Here is a 20,524-nt window from a genome sequence, read left to right on the forward strand (position 1 = left end):
TATATTCACATAGGTGGTTCACAAAAAAAAAATCTTGTTTTCTTTGAGTTCTGGTTATGTCTTCTTTTTTTTTTATTCACATATTTAAACAACAGAGTCTGTTTCATTTTCCCATGAAAGATAATATACATTGACTACCACAATTATTAATATGATTGTAAGCAGAAGATGATCAAAGTTGAACCCTTTAACTATTGCTGACAAGTATGTTATCGCTGAAGGGCTGTCACCTCACTGAGATAAGACAGAAGCTTACGGGTCAGGATGTCAGTCACCACTCTGTATTTTGAATTTTTCCTCTTGGTATTGCAGAACATTTGTTCAGCAGAAATCAAGAACAACATTTATACGTTCACATAAAGTAGTAACTGTACTTCATACTCATTCCACATGTTCTTGATTTCAGAAATGTTCAGCAGTCGAGAAGTTAATTGTGAATGTTGGAGTCAGGTGACTGAAACATACCAACAAGCAATAATAAAACATGCTGCTTGCATTATCTTTGTCAAAGAAGCTATCAAAGACTGATGGCGGTGGTTAGAAATGTTTCCTTATCATTTTTATTCATTTTGCCACAGGTCTATATTTGGAATTAATAGATTTCATGTTTTAGTGGAAAGAATTTTTTCTTTACCATTTATATGATTTTGCACAGTTATGTGGACATATAAATGTTATCTTCCATATTTTTTCTTGTTCTTTTTCTTTCTTTTTTTCTTCTTTCTATTCTGACATAAGGTTTGAGGTGTTTGTCTCCTATTCTGGTCATGTAATGAATACAGGTGCTTTGTCTTGTGTTCTTTTCTTGTGAAATTCAAGTTATTTTTCATTTTATTCTTTTGAAATTCAGTGACCCAACTGTCTGGCATGATGAGGGAGAGGGTGGACATTGTGTGTGCGCGCGCACATGTGGTTGTGTGTGTGTATTCATTTGAATGTTTGTTATTCAAAGTTTGTTATTATCTGTTTCATATTTGCATATGATTGAAACAAGTGAACTTATTAGGTGTGTTGTTAAGGCCTAAGACTAATGGAGCTCCATGGACTGCATGCAACTGAGCCCCCCACCCCGCCCCCTCCCCCTCCCCGCAACCTCCCACTCAAAAGGGATGTCCTTACCATTGTGTGTGTGTGTGTGTGACCAGGCTGTTGACATCACTCCTACATGTCAGCTGTTTCTGAAGTCACTTTCTGTCTGGCACTGTTCATCTTTGGCAGTTTTTTTTTTTTTTCCTTTTATATCCCCATGTCTGTTCATTTCATTTTCATGAGATGAAACGAGTCATTTTTGACATTAGTCAATAAACTTTCCAAATTCTTGTTAAATTTCATCGAAAAATGCCTTTTACAAAGTTAACAAAATTGAAGATACACATTTTTAACCGAATGATTCTATCTACATATGTTACATAGTCTTTGGAACTAACACTGTGCTGAAAGAAATGGGAACTGTTTCAATATGACCTTCATTGCAAGGGACCCCTGCAGCCACCACCCCAACCGCCCATAAAAGAAAAAGAAATCAATCTGAAAGAAGAGAAGAATAAATAAAACGGGTAATTTGTGTGTGTGGTTGAAGGAATCGGAGTCTGCAGAGGAGTCCAGTCCAGGCAGTGAAAGGGGGTCCATAGACAGAGGGCCAGCTCCTCAAGCCATCGCTGAAGGTCAGTGTCAGCTTCTTCCCTCCCTCTTTCCATTCCAGTCATTGTGTCGACCGCAGCAAGAAACATGCATACCAAAGCGATTTCAGCGTAGAGTTCTTCTCAAGTTGGACATAGTGAATGAATTTTGCTACTGTTCTTGTTTAGTCTTACTTGTACTGTGTGATCATCTTCTTTCTTTCTATTTCCATCATTGTGTCGATTCCAGCAAGAAATGTCTTCAAAAGCCACTAGTCTTGTAGGAACAGCTTGTTTAATCAATCTTACTCTTCTGACATGTAATTGTTTTGTCTTTTGTCTGAAACATTCCTGTGAATGCTCTGTTAACAGTTCAGACCATGAACTGTTTTCTTTAGTAGCTACATCTTTCCTGTGTATTGCTATGCTCATAGTTCAGATGTGAATTATTTTATTGATTATTCCCAACTTGTCTTGTTCTTTTGATTCTTCAGACGTATATCATTTTTTGGATCTCTACCAACTATCTTTCTTGACACACTGATTCCTTATCCGTCTTTGGCTGTTTATTCCCCCCCCCCCCTCCCCCCCCCAATTTCTTCAGAACTGGAGACAGAGTGTGTGATAGACCTGTGTTCCTGAAAAGTCATGTTTTTTTACATTCATGCTTTTGTCTTTTAGGTGGTAATCTTTTTTTCCTCATACTGTTTTTGTCTTTAGTAATGTTCAGTGTATGTTAAATAAAATTTAAAAAATTTAAAAAGTCAAATGATTTTACAAAGTGGTCAGTTTTCCCCCGAAAACAAAAGAAACTGTATGTCTTTAAAATGTTCCTGCTGTTATGTCTGTTTTCTTATTATGATGTGTCATCTGTTAGTATTATGTATCACCTGTTAGTATCATGGTATATCAACTGTTAGTATTATGATTTGTTGTCTGTTAATACTGTGATGTGCCATCTGTTATGATGTGTCATTTGTTTGTATTATGACATGTCATCATTATTATGATGCATTGTCCGTTGATATTATGACTTGTCATCTCTTATCATTATGTGTCATCTGTTACTATTAAGATATAGCATTACTATATATTGTCTGTTTGTAATATGATGTAGTGTCTATTAGTATCATGTATCATATGTAAATATTAAGATGTAAGAAAAAATGAAGAGAGTAGAAGGAATAAGCAGGGAAGCTGTGGAGAAGCTGGGAACGAATGAATGCTGAATATTACATTCACCGTTGCATCATGTATTTGTCATCGCTTTTTTTAACATATCATTATGCATGGACCATGGCCTCATATATAAACGAGTGCAGCACTGCGGCATTGCCTAGATTTCACCATGTCATCCTGTCACCCTGTGTGTGTTGTGGACACAGCAGAACTTGGGGAGTGAGGTGCTGCCTGTCCTGGGTACTTTGTGTCCAGAGCTGGTTCAAATTTTGAAGGACATTGAAAAGGGAGTGTGGGCTTGTGTGTGTGAAGAGAGAGAGTCTTGTCTGTTTCACCTGTTGGTGACACACACACACACACACACACACACATGCACAAGCACAAGCACACACACACACACACAGCAACTCAGAATAGCAAAATTACCTCAATGTGGCAAAGTGAGTGAAAAATAGATAACTCCATATTTAATGTAACACACATCAACTCAGAATATTAAAATTACCTCTATGTGACAAAGTGAGTTAAAAATATATCATTCCTTATTTAATGTAACAAGATTTTAGTAAGATTGTGCATTTTTGAATCAGTCTTATCACCTGTAGATGCTGTGAGATAATCACAAAAACTGAAATTTTAACTTTCCTTTCTCGGTCTCATTCATGCATGCACAACTGAAAATACAGTAAGATTGAGAGAAATCCCAACACAGTCAGTGCAAGGATGTAGCAAATGCACGTTTTCCTGGAAAGTGTTCCCACCTCTAAGGCAGTCACCTTACACAGGGAACATCAGTACAGCAGTGAATTCCATTGTCTATATGTTTGACATTCTACAGTGTGTTATTTTGAGGCAGTCATCTACAGTGAAGCTAATCTTTTTTCCTTTCTTTTTTTTCTGACGTAAATGTCCCCAGCCTCAGACATTGTAAACACATGTAACAAAATGTTGCTGACTGATTGAAGAAACCATTGTACGGTCTTTTGGGCTGAAATGTTAGCAGTGTGTCTGGCCTCAAAACCGTGTTTGTGTGTTCAGTGTTCTCCTGTACAGCTACTTTTCTCCCAGAAGTCCCATTCACCTTTCAGGTGATCCTCCAAAACAGGTTCTGCTGTGTTCAGTTGTATAATAACAGTATCGCCTTACTCAGATTGTATTGTGTCCATTAGCCATCATAACCGTGTCACCTTGTCTTTTTACTCTGCCCATTTCGCTGGGCTGTTGGCTCACTGATGAGGACAGAGAGCATGTGAACCTTATCATTGTTGTGATAAATATTAACATCAGTGATGTGATGTGTGAACAGCATCCGTGATTTGAAAAATAAACATTACCAATGATGTGATATTTAAACAAAATTAGTGATGTAAGGTAGGACTTGCGCAGACAGCTTCAGAATTTGTGCCATTTATCATTGATTTGCAGCATAATTCATCAAATTATCAACTGAGATTTTTGTCACTATTTTAATTCAACACCTCTTTTTTTGTTTTTCATCATCCTTCCCATTATTAGCTCACAGGGTCCCATTGAAAAAGCGAACATTGTGTTTCAGTATGTTCATCAGCACATTTTTGTTGTTGTCATGAAATGGATCATATTTCATTAAATCCATCAGCGTTTTCTTTTTGTACACAATGATTGATTTTTTGAAATTCTGATTGTATTAAGCAGTGTTACATTTTGTTGTGTTGAAAGATAAGAATTGTTCACTTTGTGCACAAAGTCATCCTGGGAAAGAGAGATGGCTTCAAATGAAGTGCTCGCAGAGCTTGTTATAGAACAGAACAAGATAGGAATATGACACAGTCCTTCCTGTTTTTGACTCTCATGTGTCCACACTCCAAGTCTGAAACAACCCTGTTTCATTTATAAATTATGTGTGTGTGTGTTTGTGTGTGAGTGTGAGATAAACGTTAACATTGGAACCTTGAGTGAACAGGCTGATAGAAATAAAAACAAAAGGAAAAAAAGGTGAAAAAAACAACCAAACAAAACTATCATCATGTTGGATGCAGCACATTGACAACGTTTATACTGAATGACACAGCTATGTTTGTTGTGACAGAGTTGTCATCAGCTCTGCCGGTCTCTTTAACCCATTGTTATGCATGAAGCAAACTTAGATAGCTGTCGCCACCACCCCCACTACCAGTGCATCATCATATCGTACACAGCAGGTGTACGTGTTGTACACAGCAGCATGCATGACTGTATAGCTTTACACCTCCCCCCTCTCTTCACTGACCTCAGCATCCATCTCCCACCCCGAGTCCCTGACGGAGGAGACCCTGAGGTCAGAGGTCGATCAACGGCGACCTGTGGCCGTGACCCCACAGGAAAGTGAGGAGGAGGCGGCGCGGAAGAGAGAAGCGTTCATCAGTCTGGCCAAGGAGATGGATCGTATTGCTGACCTGCAGGAGCAGGAGCTGAGGAGGGGAGGTAACTGCTGCCTGATGCATGCGCTGTGCATGTTCTGTTGGTCCACACTGTGCATGCCTTGTTGTCGATTGGTCCCCTTCGAGCATGCCCAGTTTCCCATTGGTCTGCACCATGCATGCCTTGTTGTCGATTGGTCCCCTTCGAGCATGCCCTGTTGTCGATTGGTCCACACCAAGCATGCCCAGTTTCCCATTGGTCTGCACCATGCATGCCTGTTTCCCATTGGTCTGCATTGAACATGCCTTGTTGTCGATTGGTCCATGCTAGCCGTTTTACTTTGTCCCATACACATTATACCTCACACAGCGTAAGTGTCATTACCGTCACATTTAACCCCAAAGAATTAGTGATGTTTTGACTGAAGGATGGCTGTGAGCTTTTGCTTTGTCCCTTACCCACCACATCACAGCATGAGTGTGTATGTCGTCATTTTGATTTTTGGTGTTGTGGATTGACCTGTGCTGTTTTGACCAACAGATGGCAGTATATTTTTGTATTTTCCCCTCCAACCAACCACATCACAGCATGAGTATAACCAGTGTATAACAGTATAACTCACCACATTTTGACCCAAAAGATCCAGGACTGGGTTCCATGAGCGATCTTAGCAGCACAAAGTTTCCTCAGCGTTAAGAATTTTCCCAAGTCTTTGCTAATTCCATAGACTTAGGAAAGAACGTTCTTGATGTGCAGCAAACGTAAGGCTGCTAAGATCGCTTGTGCAAGCTAGCCCTGCGCTGTTTGACGGATGGCCTGTGTTTTTGCTTTGTTCCACACTCACCTTGTCACAGCGTGAGTGTGTAGCTGTCATCACATTTTTGACTGAGAGGGGAGGATGGAGGGGGAAGCGTTTTCCCTTTCATTTTTGGTGTTGTGGATTAATTGGTGTTGTTTTTGAGGAGGAAGGTGGCAGAATGGTTAACTCTCTCCATACGAACGGCGAAAGGGACGACGTTAACAGCGTTTCACCCCAATTACCATCATCAAAATATTGCATGCGGAAGGCTCTTATACTGAAGAGGTGAATGTTGACAAAGAATACCACAGTTCTGACGACGGAAGCTAAAGGTTGGGTCATTCAGACACCCACTGGACATCCGAGGGGTCTGTGTAGAGGAGAAGAGAGGACTGGCCGTACTGAGTGAGTTAAGACGCTCATCTGTCAATACAGAGTCCTTGAGGGTCTAGGTTTGAATCCTGCTTTCACCCTTTTTCCCAAGTTTGGAAAATCAAACAGAGCGTCTTAATCATTCAGATATGACGATAAACCGGGGTCCCGTTTGCAGCATGCACCCAGTGCACTGAAAAATAGCCCATGGCAACGAGATTGTTGCCCTCTGGCAGAAACCTGCAGAAGAAATCCACTCTCATCGGTACACAAATATATATTTATGCATGCACTCGATGCTTGACTGAACGTGTTGGGTTATGCTGCTGGTGAGGCATCTGCCAAGCAGATGTGGTGTAGCATGTATGGATTTGTCCAAACGCACTGACTCTCCTTGAGAAATTGAAACTGTGTTTTTTGCTTTGTCGTTCCACCACGTCACAGTGTTAAGCAGGATTGTCTAACTGTGGTCACCTTTTTTTTTTTTTTTTTTTTAACCTGAATATAGTGGTTATGTTTGTTTGTTGTTTTTTCCGGTGTTGTTGATTCAACCAGTGCTGTTTTGATTGGCTGTTGTTAGCTTTGCCCCACCATGGCACAGCATCAGTAATGGATGTGTTTTTGTTTTGTTTTTATTCACCCCCTTTCTTCCGTCTCCATTCCCAAAAATGTACTGTACTGGCTGTTGTTCAAATGTTTGTGTTTTTGTTATAGATTTTTTATCTTTTTTCTTTGTTTTGACAAAACCTCAAAGTAAAGATTTGTATGTTGCTTTGAGTAATCTTTCAGTCCAGATATAAAAAAAAAAAAAAACCCACAGAGAAAAGAAGGAATTCAAATTTGTCCAAAGATATAGAATTTCAAGAACTCAAAATGAGTGGATCTCCCAAGGATGGTAGATATATAAAAAAAAAATATTAAAAAACTGCATTTTTGACACATGACAGCAAACATACAGTTATTTTTGACACATGGCAGCAAACACAGTTATTTTTGACACATGGCAGCAAATACACAGTTATTTTTGACACATGGCAGCAAACACATAGTTATTTTTGACAAATGGCAGCAAATACACAGTTATTTTTGACACATGGCAGCCAGTTATTTTTGACACATGGCAGCAAACACAGTTATTTTTGACACATGGCAGCAAACAGTTATTTTTGACACATGGCAGCAAACACACTTATTTTTGACACATGGCAGCAAACACATAGTTATTTTTGACACATGGCAGCAAACACACTGTTATTTTTGACACACGGCAGCAAACACATAGTTATTTTTGACACATGCAGCAAACACACTTATTTTTGACACATGGCAGCAAACACACTGTTATTTTTGACACACGGCAGCAAACACATAGTTATTTTTGACACATGCAGCAAACACACTGTCCAGGTAGGAACATTCAGTCTTCAGTCTTTTGACATGCTCATCACCATTAGAATCAATATAAAGTAAAAACAAACAGCGCATTGATTGTCACAGAGCACTTGTTGGAAGCCCTTGTCCAAGGTAGGGCAAATAACATATGTGAGATTAGAGGGTGCTTGTAACAGAATTTGAAACAAAAGTCGTGCTGAAACAAAAGTAATATGGAACTTCACAACTGTACTTGAAATGATGCATTGAAAGCCCAAGTCCATGGGCTGTAACTGAGAACAGATTGTTTGTCATCAGCTTTTGTCAGAAGTGTTACAGACCTGTAACAGGCCAGCAGTTTGTCAGGCTTAGGGTGTTACATGACCATGGAAATTTCAAAATCAATGTGAGAACATCTGTCACAAATCTCTGGGTCATTAATAAGGAGTAGCCACAAAAAAGGGTTATTGTTGAAGGCTTTGCTGTGTTTGTTTTGTTTTTCTTTTTGTTTTTTGTTTTAGCTATGTTTGTGGTTTTTGGAGATGTGGTTTAGTTTTTATGCTTTGTTTTTGGTTTGTGTGTGTGTGTGTGATTTTTTTTTTTTTTTTTTTTTTTTAAACACACATCCTCTATTGTTCTGCATATTTGTTGTTTGGAATGGATCCCAATGTTTGTGGAATTGGTTGTTTGCATCTCTGTATTTTATGCATGGAGTTGTTTGTTTTATAACCTAAAGGAGAACAGCTCAGTACCTCCAGTGAGGTTCGTGTTTCAATGTCACTTGAACACTGAACAACTGTCGGCTGTCGGCCCTGATAAAGCCTCTGTGGCCAGCTGGGCTGTAAGTCAGATAAATGAACTGCTGCTGTATTGTGCTTCACCCTTCCCCTCTCCATGTATACATTTACTGTACAAGTTTATCAGTGGCATTTTGAACTTTTTTCTTTTTCACTGTGTTTCGTTATAATTAACATATAGTAAAGAATGGTAACTCTCTCCATTCACAAAGTACACAGCTTCAAGTCAGTGCTGCTTACGCTACCAGTTTTTTTGTTGTGTTTTGTTTCATTTTGGAATTTATTAATTTTTTTTTTTTTAATGTATTTTATCAAAGTTTTTTTCTTTTTTTGTCTATACATAGTTGTTGGTTCTTGTCTTACCCCTGTGCGTGCAGCATGTTACGTATGGATTGGGATTGTGACTTCTCTTTTGGTGTGTGTTTAGACAAAAAAATGTTTTAGAAACATGCGTTTCAAGACTTAAAATATTTGTTCCTGAGAAGACATTTGTGTTCCAGTTGCCATACTGTCATATTAATGAATTATGTTTCTTTGTATTTATTTCTGCAATAATCACTGTGTGCGTGTCTCTATGCTTGTGTCTGTCTGTCTGTCTCTGTTTGTGTTAGTGTGCGCTGGGTGCCCCCTCCCTCCCCTGTTTATGTCACACAAATACTGATAGTTAGTCTGTGCTGAGTTGGTTAAATACGCACAAATTCATGAACATTCGGGTACTCAAACTCACATTCACTCACACACACACACACTCGCACACACACACACACACACACACACACACACACACGTGCAGACACATAATCATACACACATGCCTTCTCTCACTCTCTCTCTCTCTCACACACACACACACACACACACACACACACACACACACACACACACACACACACACACACAAACAAATACACATGCAGACACAAGTACAGACACACACAGACTTATACACACAAACACACATGCAGACACAAGTACAGACACACAGACTGATGCACACATACAGGCTTACAGATGCACACCACACACACACACACACACACACACACACAAAGACTGACACACATGCACACATACAGGCTTACAGATGCACACACGCGTGCGCACACACACACACACACACACACACACACACACACACACACACACACACACACACACACACACACACACACACACACACACACACACACACACACACACACAAAGACTGACACACATGCACACATACAGGCTTACAGACGCACGCACACACACACACACACACACACACACATCCTTCTGCTGACAGGCAAGGCCACACAACCCAATCAATAATGCAACACATGTGACAGGGGGTGTGTCCTCTGAAGAAAGAACGGACTGTGTAGGGCGACACAGTTCTATACCGCACAGTAAAGAAAATCGGTCAGACGTTGCATAGCCAGCCATACACGTGGAGGTCAGAGCCTGAAGGAATAAGGGTATAGAGAGGAGAAAGGAGTAAAGCATCACACAGCTTTCTTTCTCCGTCCCTCTGAGGGAGCTGATTTTATTGGTTAGTGGTGACGTGGTCTATTGTCTGTTGTAGTCACTGCTGTCTATTGTTGTGGTTACGTGTTGTGTGTGTGTTGTTTGGTGTTATCCTGAAGCATAAAGCTTGTGTGTGTCTGTCTGTCGGATTGATTTATTTTTGTAACTGGTCTGACAACTTCCAAATATAGATCGTATCTTCCTTTCTGCCTGTGGTTTTGAATGATGGTTTTTTAATTCCCCATATGGGAACAACTGTCAAGATAGTCATTCAAGGGGAAGATATTGATTTCATGCTCATGGTTTTTAAGAAGAGTAGATAGAAGTGGGGGATGTTTGGGTGAGAGTTCGGTGAAGCTACTGATCTGTGGCTGTCTTTCTGCTTTTGTACGATGATGTAAACCGACAGGCAGTAGAATGGCTCACATGGACGGGGTCAAGTTTGGAGTTGTTCTGGCATGCTTTCTCTCAGGATCAGAAATAATGGTGCTGTTGATCATGTTAGCCCTGCTCCGCCTGTTCCATGGTGGTCGTAGCAAGGGTGCTGACAGAAGTGTGTGTGTGTGTGCTGGTGAACCCTCTGCAGAGTCGGAGGAGCGTGACAGTGTGCAAGAGGAAGAGATTGTCAGGTCGGCGAAAGAGGAGGAGGCCAGCGCCCCAACACTGCCATCAGAGGAATACACAACAACAACAGCAACAACAGCAACAGCTCCTGATCAAGGTATCCATCTTGTTGTGTGGCCTGCTGCAGAGATGAGTTTTCACATGTGTTGCTCAGCATTGGTGTGTACTGTGTATTTGTTGACATGTGTTGCTCAGCATTGGTGTGTACTGTGTATTTGTTGACATGTGTTGCTCAGCATTGGTGTGTACTGTGTATTTGTTGACATGGGTTGGCAGCATCTGTGAATGTTCTTTGCTGAGAGGCATGTGTCACAGGGTGTGTTATTCAGCATGAGTGTGTACCGTGTTTTGTCAGCATGGGTTTAACATGATGTCTGTGTGTTCCCTGCTGAGAGGCGTGTGTCACACTGTGGAGCGTGATGTTCAGCATGAGCGTTTACTGTGTTTTGTCAACATGGGTACAACATGATCTGTGTGTATTCTCTGCTGAGAGGTGTGTGTCACAGAGCGTGTTGTTCAGCATGAGTGTTTACTGTGTTTTGTCAACATCGGTTCAACATGATCTGTGTGTATTCTCTGCTGAGAGGTGTGTGTCACAGTGCGTGTTGTTCAGCATGAGTGTTTACTGTGTTTTTGTTGACACGGGTTGGCAGCATCTGTGTACTTCCTGTTTTATTTTACAGTGCCTTTTTTCCACAAATATGCAGCTTCCTTTTTTTTCTTTCTTTTTTTTTAATCATTTGAAACTTTTGTTGAATCATTTTTGCTAATACATCAATTTGTCTGTGTATTTTTCCTCTTCATGCCCATTGATTGTCAAAGTAACACCGCATGTCATAACTTCTCATTGCTTTTGTTGGTTTTTTCATCCGTACATGCTTTGTTGTTTATTGTTGTTGTTTATTGTTGTTGCTTTGTTATGAAAAATTACTTCCTTTTTTTTTTAATAGAAAATATCAGCATAGTAGTATGTGAAATAATTCATTACTTTTGTCAAAAATTGATTATATATATATATATATATTCATATAAACTGCACTCATTCAGTTTGTTAGGACAGTCTCCCAACTAGAGCCCCCCCACTTTTTTTTCTTTTTCTTTTTTTTTTTTTCTTTTTTTTTTTATCCTTTTTTTCCTTCTTTTTTTTATACCTCCAAGAAACATAATAGCAAAAGGTCTGCCAAGTGTCATTATACAAATTTTAGTTTTTTTATTATAATGCCACTGTCATAACATGTAACTTTCTTGTGATCTGTGACACAAAAGTTAGTGGAAAAAAATATTCAGAACAGATGCTTTCAGATCAGTCTGTCACTGTCAAGTCTGTTGTGCTGCATTTGTTATATTCAAAATTATGATTAGAAAAAAATGACAGAGATCTTCAAGAATGCTCACTGATAAAGTTTAAGAAAAGATAACAGTATTTCTGTTTGTTGATTAATAGTGCACCAATGATGGAAGGCAGTGTGTTTGTTAGACATTAAAATGTTCAGTATTCTGACTGAACTATTGTCAAAACAAAAGTGATAATTCCTTTTCCCCTCAGCTTTTTATGTTGTACACCATATTTTCTGTTGTCATCATCTTGATCTCCCTTTTTTTCTTTTTTTTTTCTTTTTTTTTTTTTTTTTAGCAACAAACTTACAGGATGACTCACAAATAGCATTTCAAGTTCAGAAGATAATACAGTTAACTCCTTCAACACTGCGCCTGAGCAAAAACGAAGTTGTTTGGGTGTCACAGATCATCATTCTCTACCTGTGCCCAAACAACACTCGGGTGAAGAAACATGTTCAGTTAAATCGGTTCTTCAGCTCGCTGGTACACACTAAACTGCCAGGGAAGGGAATTAACAGGAACAGAACTTCCTCACAGACACACATAGTTTCACTGACCGACTTGAATGATTGGTGTGTTTTTTATCCTGCTTTCTACATCGCTGTGGAAAACCATGAATGGCTTACTGCACAGCAAGTGCTTGATTAAATTATGATGGACTCGGACAGCGAATTTTACCCAGATAATGACAAATTGACATAGTGTTCATCTGATGATTATTATCAAATCATTGGAATTTTCTTACTTCACATCAACACTTTTCAAGTGTGGAAAGTCAATCCTTCTGATATATATGCTATGAGAAATGTTTTCTTCAAACCTATAGCATTCTTACCAGGAACAACTTGTTGCAGTTGCACTGATGTTTATCACTTGGAGAAGCACACAAATGAACAAGGGACCCAGCACTATAGTTTAGTGATGTGTCTGCACCTGGAGTCTACAGTACATTATGAATCATAAACACCCATTTTTAGAGGAAATAGGAAATCTAGGGGAGTTAATCCATAGCTTATATGCTCTCAGTTTTTTGGGTTTTTTTTAATTTTGTAGGATTTTAGAAGACAGGCCATTTTCACCCCCACCTTACTCATAATTTATGTGCAATTTATTTGATTTTGCCTTTCATGTATTTGTGTTGTAGTGTTGTTTTTAATTTGTCTCTTATATATATATATATTTATGTCAGGCTACTTGAAGTTTTAACTGACTAGTGCACACTGTAATCTATCAAAAATGATTTTTTTTTTTGTTTGTTTGTATGGAATGTAACTATTTCAATAATGAAACATTATTTTGGTATTAAAGAAATATGAGTCTCACATGATACGAGATATTCCAAGATGAGCTTGGTCAAATCTTATTATATGATTTTGAATTTTTAAAAGATTTTGGGTTGTTTTTTTTTTGGTGGGGAGGGGGGTGGGTTGTTTGTTTTGTTAAAGCATGTCTTGCTTGTGCTGACTTCAAATATATGGTTGTTTAAATGCATGGTTCTGTTCATTTTGTATTTCATTGTGTATTAGATTTCTTCTCTTACCATGTTTTCAGGTTTGCTGTCAGCAAAATATGTAAATTTGTTATGGTCAGAATCAGAGTAAAGAATATTGCTTTTGAAATAGTATGTTACGTCGTCTTAATGATAATGTTTACAGTTTTTGTGTGTCAATACAGTACAGTACCATGGTTATGTTAAGATTTTGATCGCATTGATTTTACAACATGTATATATTCTGATTTAAATATTTGATTTTGTAAAATTTAGCTGTTAAAATAGTTGATCTGATGCATCAAACTTTGTGAGAAGATTGGTGTATGTTCTATCGATAACTGAACACTTTTTTTGTGTTCCCCTCAGTAAATGAAATAATTCATCAAGCAATTCTTGAGCCTTGTTTTAAGCTTTTGTATAAATCCAGCTGCTGTGGATGATGTTATTTTAATTAGCCAATCATTGTGATCAGTTTAATTCTGTTAATTGTGGCTGTTATTATTTTAATTAGCCAATCATTGTGATCATTGTTTAATTCTCTTAATTGTGGCTGTTATTGTTCATGTCCATTAACTGTGGCTTGTTTCAGTTCCAATCACTGTGGTCATTATTGTTCATTTCCTTTAATTGGCTGTTATTGTTTTAATTCCAATGAGTGTTATCATTATTGTCCATTTCCTTTAAATTTGGGTGTCATTGTTTTAATTCCGATCACTGATCATTATTGTTCATTTCCATAAACTGTGGTGGTCATAGTTCTAATTCCAATTACTGTGATCATTAGTGTATAATTCTGTTATCTATGGCTGTTATTGTTCTAATTCCAACCACTGTGATGATTACTGTTCATTTCCATTAACTGTGGCTGTTATTGTTCTAATTCCAACCACTGTGATGATTACTGTTCATTTCCATTAATTGTGGCTGTTACTGTTCAATCACAATCACTTTGATCATTATTGTTTAATTCTGTTAACTGTGATTATTATTGTTTATTCCACTAGCTGTGACTGTTACTGTTAAATCGTGGTCACTGTTTTTGATTGTTTAATCCCAATCACAGTGATCATTATTGTTTAATTTGAATCACTGTGACCGTTATTGTTTAGTTTAAAACAATTATTGTTGTTCATTTCCAACCACTGTGACTATTGTTTGAGTCCATCCACTCTAACTCTTGCTAAATTCCATCCATTGTGACTATTGTTTGAGTCCATCCACTATAACTCTGGTTAAATTCAATCCACTGCGACTGTCGTTTGAGTCTATCCACTGTGACTATTGTTTGAGTCTATCCACTGTGACTATTGTTTGAGTCTATCCACTGTGACTATTGTTTGAGTCCATCCACTGTGACTATTGTTTTGAGTCCATCCACTGTGACTATTGTTTTGAGTCCATCCACTGTGACAATGGCTTTATTCGATCCACTGTGACAATGGCTTTATTCCATCCACTGTGACAATGGCTTTATTCGATCCACTGTGACAATGGCTTTATTCGATCCACTGTGACAATAGCTTTATTCCATCCATTGTGAATCTTGTTTAATTCCAACCACTGTTACAGTGGCTTTAACCCAACCACTGTGACTTGTTTAATTTAATCCACTGTGAATCTTTTTTAATTCCAACTGCTATGACAATGGCTTTATTCCAAACACCATGGCAATGATGTTATTCCAACCACTGTGACAATGGCTTTATTCCAAACACCGTGGCAATGATGTTATTCCAAACACTGTGACAATGGCTTTATTCCAAACACCATGGCAATGATGTTATTCCAAACACTGACAATGGCTTTAATCGAAACACTGGGACAATGCTTTAATCCAAACACTGTGTTTGATTCCAACGGGTGTGACTTGTGTGTGGCTTGGCATGGTGTTCCCTGACCCTGTGTGGTGCACGTTGACTGATGCTTCTTGCAGAGGATGGTGCCGTCCCTGATGAAGAAGTAATTCATACCCCTCCCCCCAGCCCTACAGAAAAATTCTCTACAGGTATATACCCACCCACCACGCTTTGCATGCAGTGTGCTGCCTTGCCTGTTGCTTTGAAGGCAGCACGTGTCTTGACTTCTGGAGAGCGTGTTTCTCTTTTCTTTCTTCTGTACGGTTTTTTGTTGTTGTTGTTTAATCAACTAAGTACTTACCAGTGTCTTTGTAATGTTCTGATACTATTCTGTGAGTTGATGTTATTATGAGACTGTGTGTATAGTGTGTGTGTGCAGTGCTGTGTTGACAATGTTACATAGTAATTGTTCAGTGGTGTACTGATGCTCACAATGTACTGGTTGGTTCTTCCTTCCATGCAGAATGGGTTATTATTTTATTTGTGTATTTTTTTCGTTGGGTGCATGTCTTTTCTGTTTATGATTCTTGCTGTTTTTTCTTCTTCTTGTTTTTAATGTATCACTCAGGATTGCTCATGTATTCTTTGTATTTGAAAATATGTGAATTTATGATATGGGTGCATATCTCTATTCTTTGTAAGATTCTGGCTCATCTTTTGGGTGTGTGTATGTTCAGATTTCATCTTATCACATACCTCATTTTTATGTACCTTTTGTTTTGTACATATACAATCTTTGTCTCATTATACTTGGTTTGTGTGTCCATCTGTCAATTTCTCAGTTTGTTCTGTTTTGCTGTCATATTCTGTGTGTGTGTGTGTGTGTGGTGTTCGTGTCTCTGTTTTGTACTGCTGTGCTCTTTTTTGTCTGAACATCTGTGTTGGTTCATCCTTCTAAAATGCTTGTCCACACCACACCACCCTGAGGCCATGGCTTACATTGAATGAAATGTGTGTGTTGTGTCTGTATTGTATGTGTGTTTGTGTGTGTGTGTGTGTGTCTGGCAGTATTGTGTGTGTGTGTGTATCTGTGTGTGTGTTTGTGATGCCATTTATCATTGCCGAGCAGATAGCAATTCAGATTCATAAATATTCATTGGGCGTTCACATGAAGATTTGATTGCTATCAGTATTATAAATAAATCAGTGTACAGGTGAATGGGTGTTGACGTTTGGTTTAGGTTTTGTGAAGAGGGAGATCAGATTACACAGATACACAATGCTGTTTGTGTCCTCTCTCTCTCTCTCTCTCTCTCTCTCTCTCTCTCTCTCTCTCTCTCTCTCTCTCTCTCTCTCTCTTTTCACACACACACACACACACACACACACACACACACACATCTCTCTCTCTTCTCTCACACACACACAGACACACACATCCTCTCTCTCTCTCTCTCTCTCTCTCTCTCTCTCTCTCTCCTTATCTCTATCTCACACATCTCCCTCTACACACACACACACACACACACAATTCTCTCTCTCTCTCTCTCTCTTTTCACACACACACACACACTATAGTATACATACATCATGTCAACAACAGCTACCTATGTGCTTATGACATGTAAACAATAAAGTACCTACATTTAGAACCCACAGGGCAGACAGACTGGCATGGAAAGCTTGACATTGAGCTGTCATTGGGGGTGGGGGGAAGGCCAAAGAAATGGTGTTGGCTGCATTCAGTGTAGGATGAATGTGTGTGTGTGTTGGCTGCAGATGCCAAAAGTCGTCTGGGTTGGAGCGGGAAGAGGAGAGAAAAAAAACACAGTTCACCGCCACCTCCCCCCACACACTGCCAACCCCCCACCCCTCACCCCCATTCTAAATAACAGTGTGACTGCCTCTGCCTGTCAGTGTGAGAGCAGTGTGCGAAGAATGCAAGTGTAGTGGAAAGGAATCAGTCCTGCTTGTGGAAGAGGAGAGAGCAAGCTGCTGCTTCTTGTTGTGGAAGTCGAAAACTGTCTTCTGTTGTCTGGTGTTGAGGGTTGTGGCCTGTTGATGTTGATCACTTTGTGAAAGCCAAGTGAGTATTGCTCATTTGCTGTGTCACTGTGAATTGTTCACTGGGTCTGTTGTGGTGGTTTTTAGACTGGTGGCCAGTCCTAGTTTTGTGTTGGTGAGCTGTGTGTTGTGTGTATACTTGTTTGGAACAAGGATTCTCTCAAGTGTTTGTCACCTTGTGAGAAAGTCTGCATTTTTTCGTTGGTTTGTTTCTTCTGTCCTTGCAAGAATTAATGGTTTGTTCTATTCTTTTAGAAATTAATTGTAGTTGGAAGATTTTATCTAAACATATGATTTTTTTAATCCTGAGATCGAAAAATAAAATCTTTATGGATATATTTTTTGTTATTTATATAAAAAGTATGTTTGGCTTGAGTCTGACATGCTCATGTGCAACGGTACTACGCACATACGCAGGTGTGCACACACTCACACAAATGCAAACTCTCTCTCTCACACACACATGTACGCATGCACATGCACACACACACACACACACACACACACACACACAGATGCACTCAAACAACACACACACACACCCACACACACTCACTCACTCACTCACTTACACACAGATGCACTCAAACAACACACACACACACACACACACAACACACACACACACACACATCCATCCACAAATAAACAGAAACCTTGGCACATGATGCAAGCTGTGTTATTTTAGAACTGAGCTGTGATGGGGAGAGAGGGAGAAAGGGAGAAGAGGAGCATGTGAGTGAGTGGTGTGCATGAGTGTAGGCGCAGATGTGTTTAATGGTCCCATCATTTAATTCATTGCCTGTATGAACAGGAACTGAAGACACATTTTCCTCTTCATCAGCTAATGGAGAATAAAGAACAAATGTTTCTTGTATATTTTAACAAGTTTTCAGACAGTGCACAACCAAAACTTAACTGCATGATGTGTGTTCATTGCATTCTCTGTCTTTCATGTATCCTGTAAATTTCTTTACATGCAGTGAATTTATTTTATTTTCTACCTTTGTGCTTTTATGTTTCACTTGTTCGCCTGTTGATTGGATATTATTACCTGTAACATCTGCATCAGCAAATTAACCACTTCTGTATATGTGCAATGGTAAAGTTGTGTTTCTCTGTTTTCTGTATGTCTGCTATTTGTTTCTCACTGCGGTCATGTTTCTGTATGTGCATTAGTATGTGTGTGTGTGTGTTGGGTGGAGAGAGTGTGTGCATGTGTGTATATGTGGGGATAGGTCGATGTGAATCTGTGAATGCATTCGGTTTATTACTTTTATTACTTTTTACAATGTTGATGTTGATGATTGTCATTCATAGTAGTAGCAGTAGATGTAGCAGTGTTAAAAAAAAATTACTATTGTTGTGTCATTATCGTTAATGTTGTTATTGTTGTCACAAGGACAGATTGGAAGACTAGGCGATGCCTAAAATCTTTATCCTTGAGTAATAAAGTTTTTGAATCTTGAATCTTGAGGGTTTTTTTTTGTTGTTGTTTATAATTAAAATGATATTAATAACAGTAACAATAATAACAGAACATAATTGTAATATGCACATTGTTTTTTTTTAATCTGTAAATATTAACAATGCTTCATCATCACTCTCTTTATCCAACCTGGGTCTGTGCATACTTACTAGACCAATCCAACAACATGTGTAGATTGGCTGTTTACTGGAGATCTTCAGCTGACTTGATGCCTCATAGTTTTCATGCTTGCCCTCTGACCATTTCTGTCCGGCATGCTGCTAGCAGCAGCAGCAGTAACAGCAGAGGAGGAAGAAGAGGAGGAGGAGGAGAGAGTAGAGGAATTCACAGAAATCATAGAGACTTTCCAGTCGTCAGACGACGGAGGCAAGACGTGGAAGACGTATAAGAAAACCATTAGAATCACTCCCCAGGGTACCAGCGAAAACGTTGAGGTCATCGAAGGTACTTTTCCGTGTTGTACTGCTGGAAGAGCACACCTCGATCATGCCACCACAACCGCTTTTTGGTGTCCTGGGTTTTAATCATTTTATTGTGTGGTAGTGATACGGTTTTTTGTTCATTTCCTGATTGCACACAATTTGATGTGTGTGGTTTTTCTTTTAGTTTCTCATGAGAAGATGTCATCACTCTGTCATTGTTGTCTGTGTGTCTGCCATGTGTGAGTGTGTGTGTGTGTACAACTGTATGTCTTTTTAACCATCCTCTTTGTCAAGCTTTCATTCAAATTCAAATAATATAAATGTAACAGATCAAGCTTATTCTGTTGTGTGCGTGGGCCTGATAGAACTTGTCTTCAATCCAACACAGTACAGTGTTTATCATTGAAAAAAAGAATCCCATGCAGATGGTGATAGGTGATGGTAATAGGTTAGGAGGAACAGTCATCAGTATGATCAAGCTTGAATCAGTCTTCATCAAATATGGAGCAGTGATTGATTGCAAGGAGGATAAAAACACTATTGTAAGTCAAGGACAGAGGTCAAGGTCATAACATGGGATGAATTGATAAGCTTGGAAAGCACCATGTGGATTAAATCTTGCATCCAGCGTCCACTGAACCTGGAACATCGATTAGCAATGGTCAGAGCATAACTTCCACTGAAATTGAAGGCCAGCACATTTGAAAATGTTTGGTATTATAGATCTCTTGTCTCTCGAGACCTGGGTACAGTGACTGGTTATGGCCTTCTGTAAGTTGGGGATTGGGAAAGGTTAAATTAGTGAAAGGTCAAGGTCACATGATGTCATTGAAATTTTTAGTAAAAAAAAGAAAAAGAAGAAGCAAAGTATTTTGATGAGTTATTCCCTGCTTCATTGTTTTTTTTCTTTAGTTGCTTAGTTTGATTTAGCAGACATCACATGTGATCTGTAAGGCTGTGCCTCTTTTTCTTAAAACTTTCTTTTGCCAAACTTTAGACCATTTCTACTAGTCTTGTGGATTGTTCTTATTTCTTTGTACATATTTCTTTGATATTTGTTTATGCTGTTGTTCAGAGATGTCCTTCATGGTTATAAAGTCCTGTCACTTTGAATTTCTAACAATTGACAATTTTTTGGTTTGGGTAGTTTGCTATTGTTCCTTTTTTTCTTTTTTTTTTTCTTCACTGTTCCAGCTCCCTTTCTTTTAAAGATTTTCTTTGTGAGGTTAAAATGAAAAAAAGGCCATTAAGTGATTATTCCTTTCTCCTCAGTT

The 20,524-nt window shown here is 38.8% G+C and overlaps 1 protein-coding gene across 42 annotated transcripts in view; it reads left to right on the top strand.

The window, feature by feature from the left end:
* The window catches only part of LOC143293050 (uncharacterized), a 192,214-nt gene that overhangs the window by 121,558 nt on the left and 50,132 nt on the right, over positions 1-20,524 (top strand). For 29 of the 42 annotated variants that reach the window (XM_076603883.1, XM_076603881.1, XM_076603898.1 and 26 more), the window contains 5 exons: positions 1,580-1,664; positions 5,052-5,240; positions 10,612-10,746; positions 15,413-15,484; positions 19,093-19,272. In XM_076603883.1, coding sequence (XP_076459998.1) covers positions 1,580-1,664; positions 5,052-5,240; positions 10,612-10,746; positions 15,413-15,484; positions 19,093-19,272 — 661 coding nt within the window. The remainder of the gene's footprint in view (positions 1-1,579; positions 1,665-5,051; positions 5,241-10,611; positions 10,747-15,412; positions 15,485-19,092; positions 19,273-20,524) is intronic. The other 13 variants (XM_076603900.1, XM_076603913.1, XM_076603904.1 and 10 more) reach the window with 10 other exon arrangements.

The sequence above is a fragment of the Babylonia areolata genome, chromosome 18, assembly GCF_041734735.1.
Source record: "Babylonia areolata isolate BAREFJ2019XMU chromosome 18, ASM4173473v1, whole genome shotgun sequence".
Taxonomy (NCBI): domain Eukaryota; kingdom Metazoa; phylum Mollusca; class Gastropoda; order Neogastropoda; family Buccinidae; genus Babylonia; species Babylonia areolata.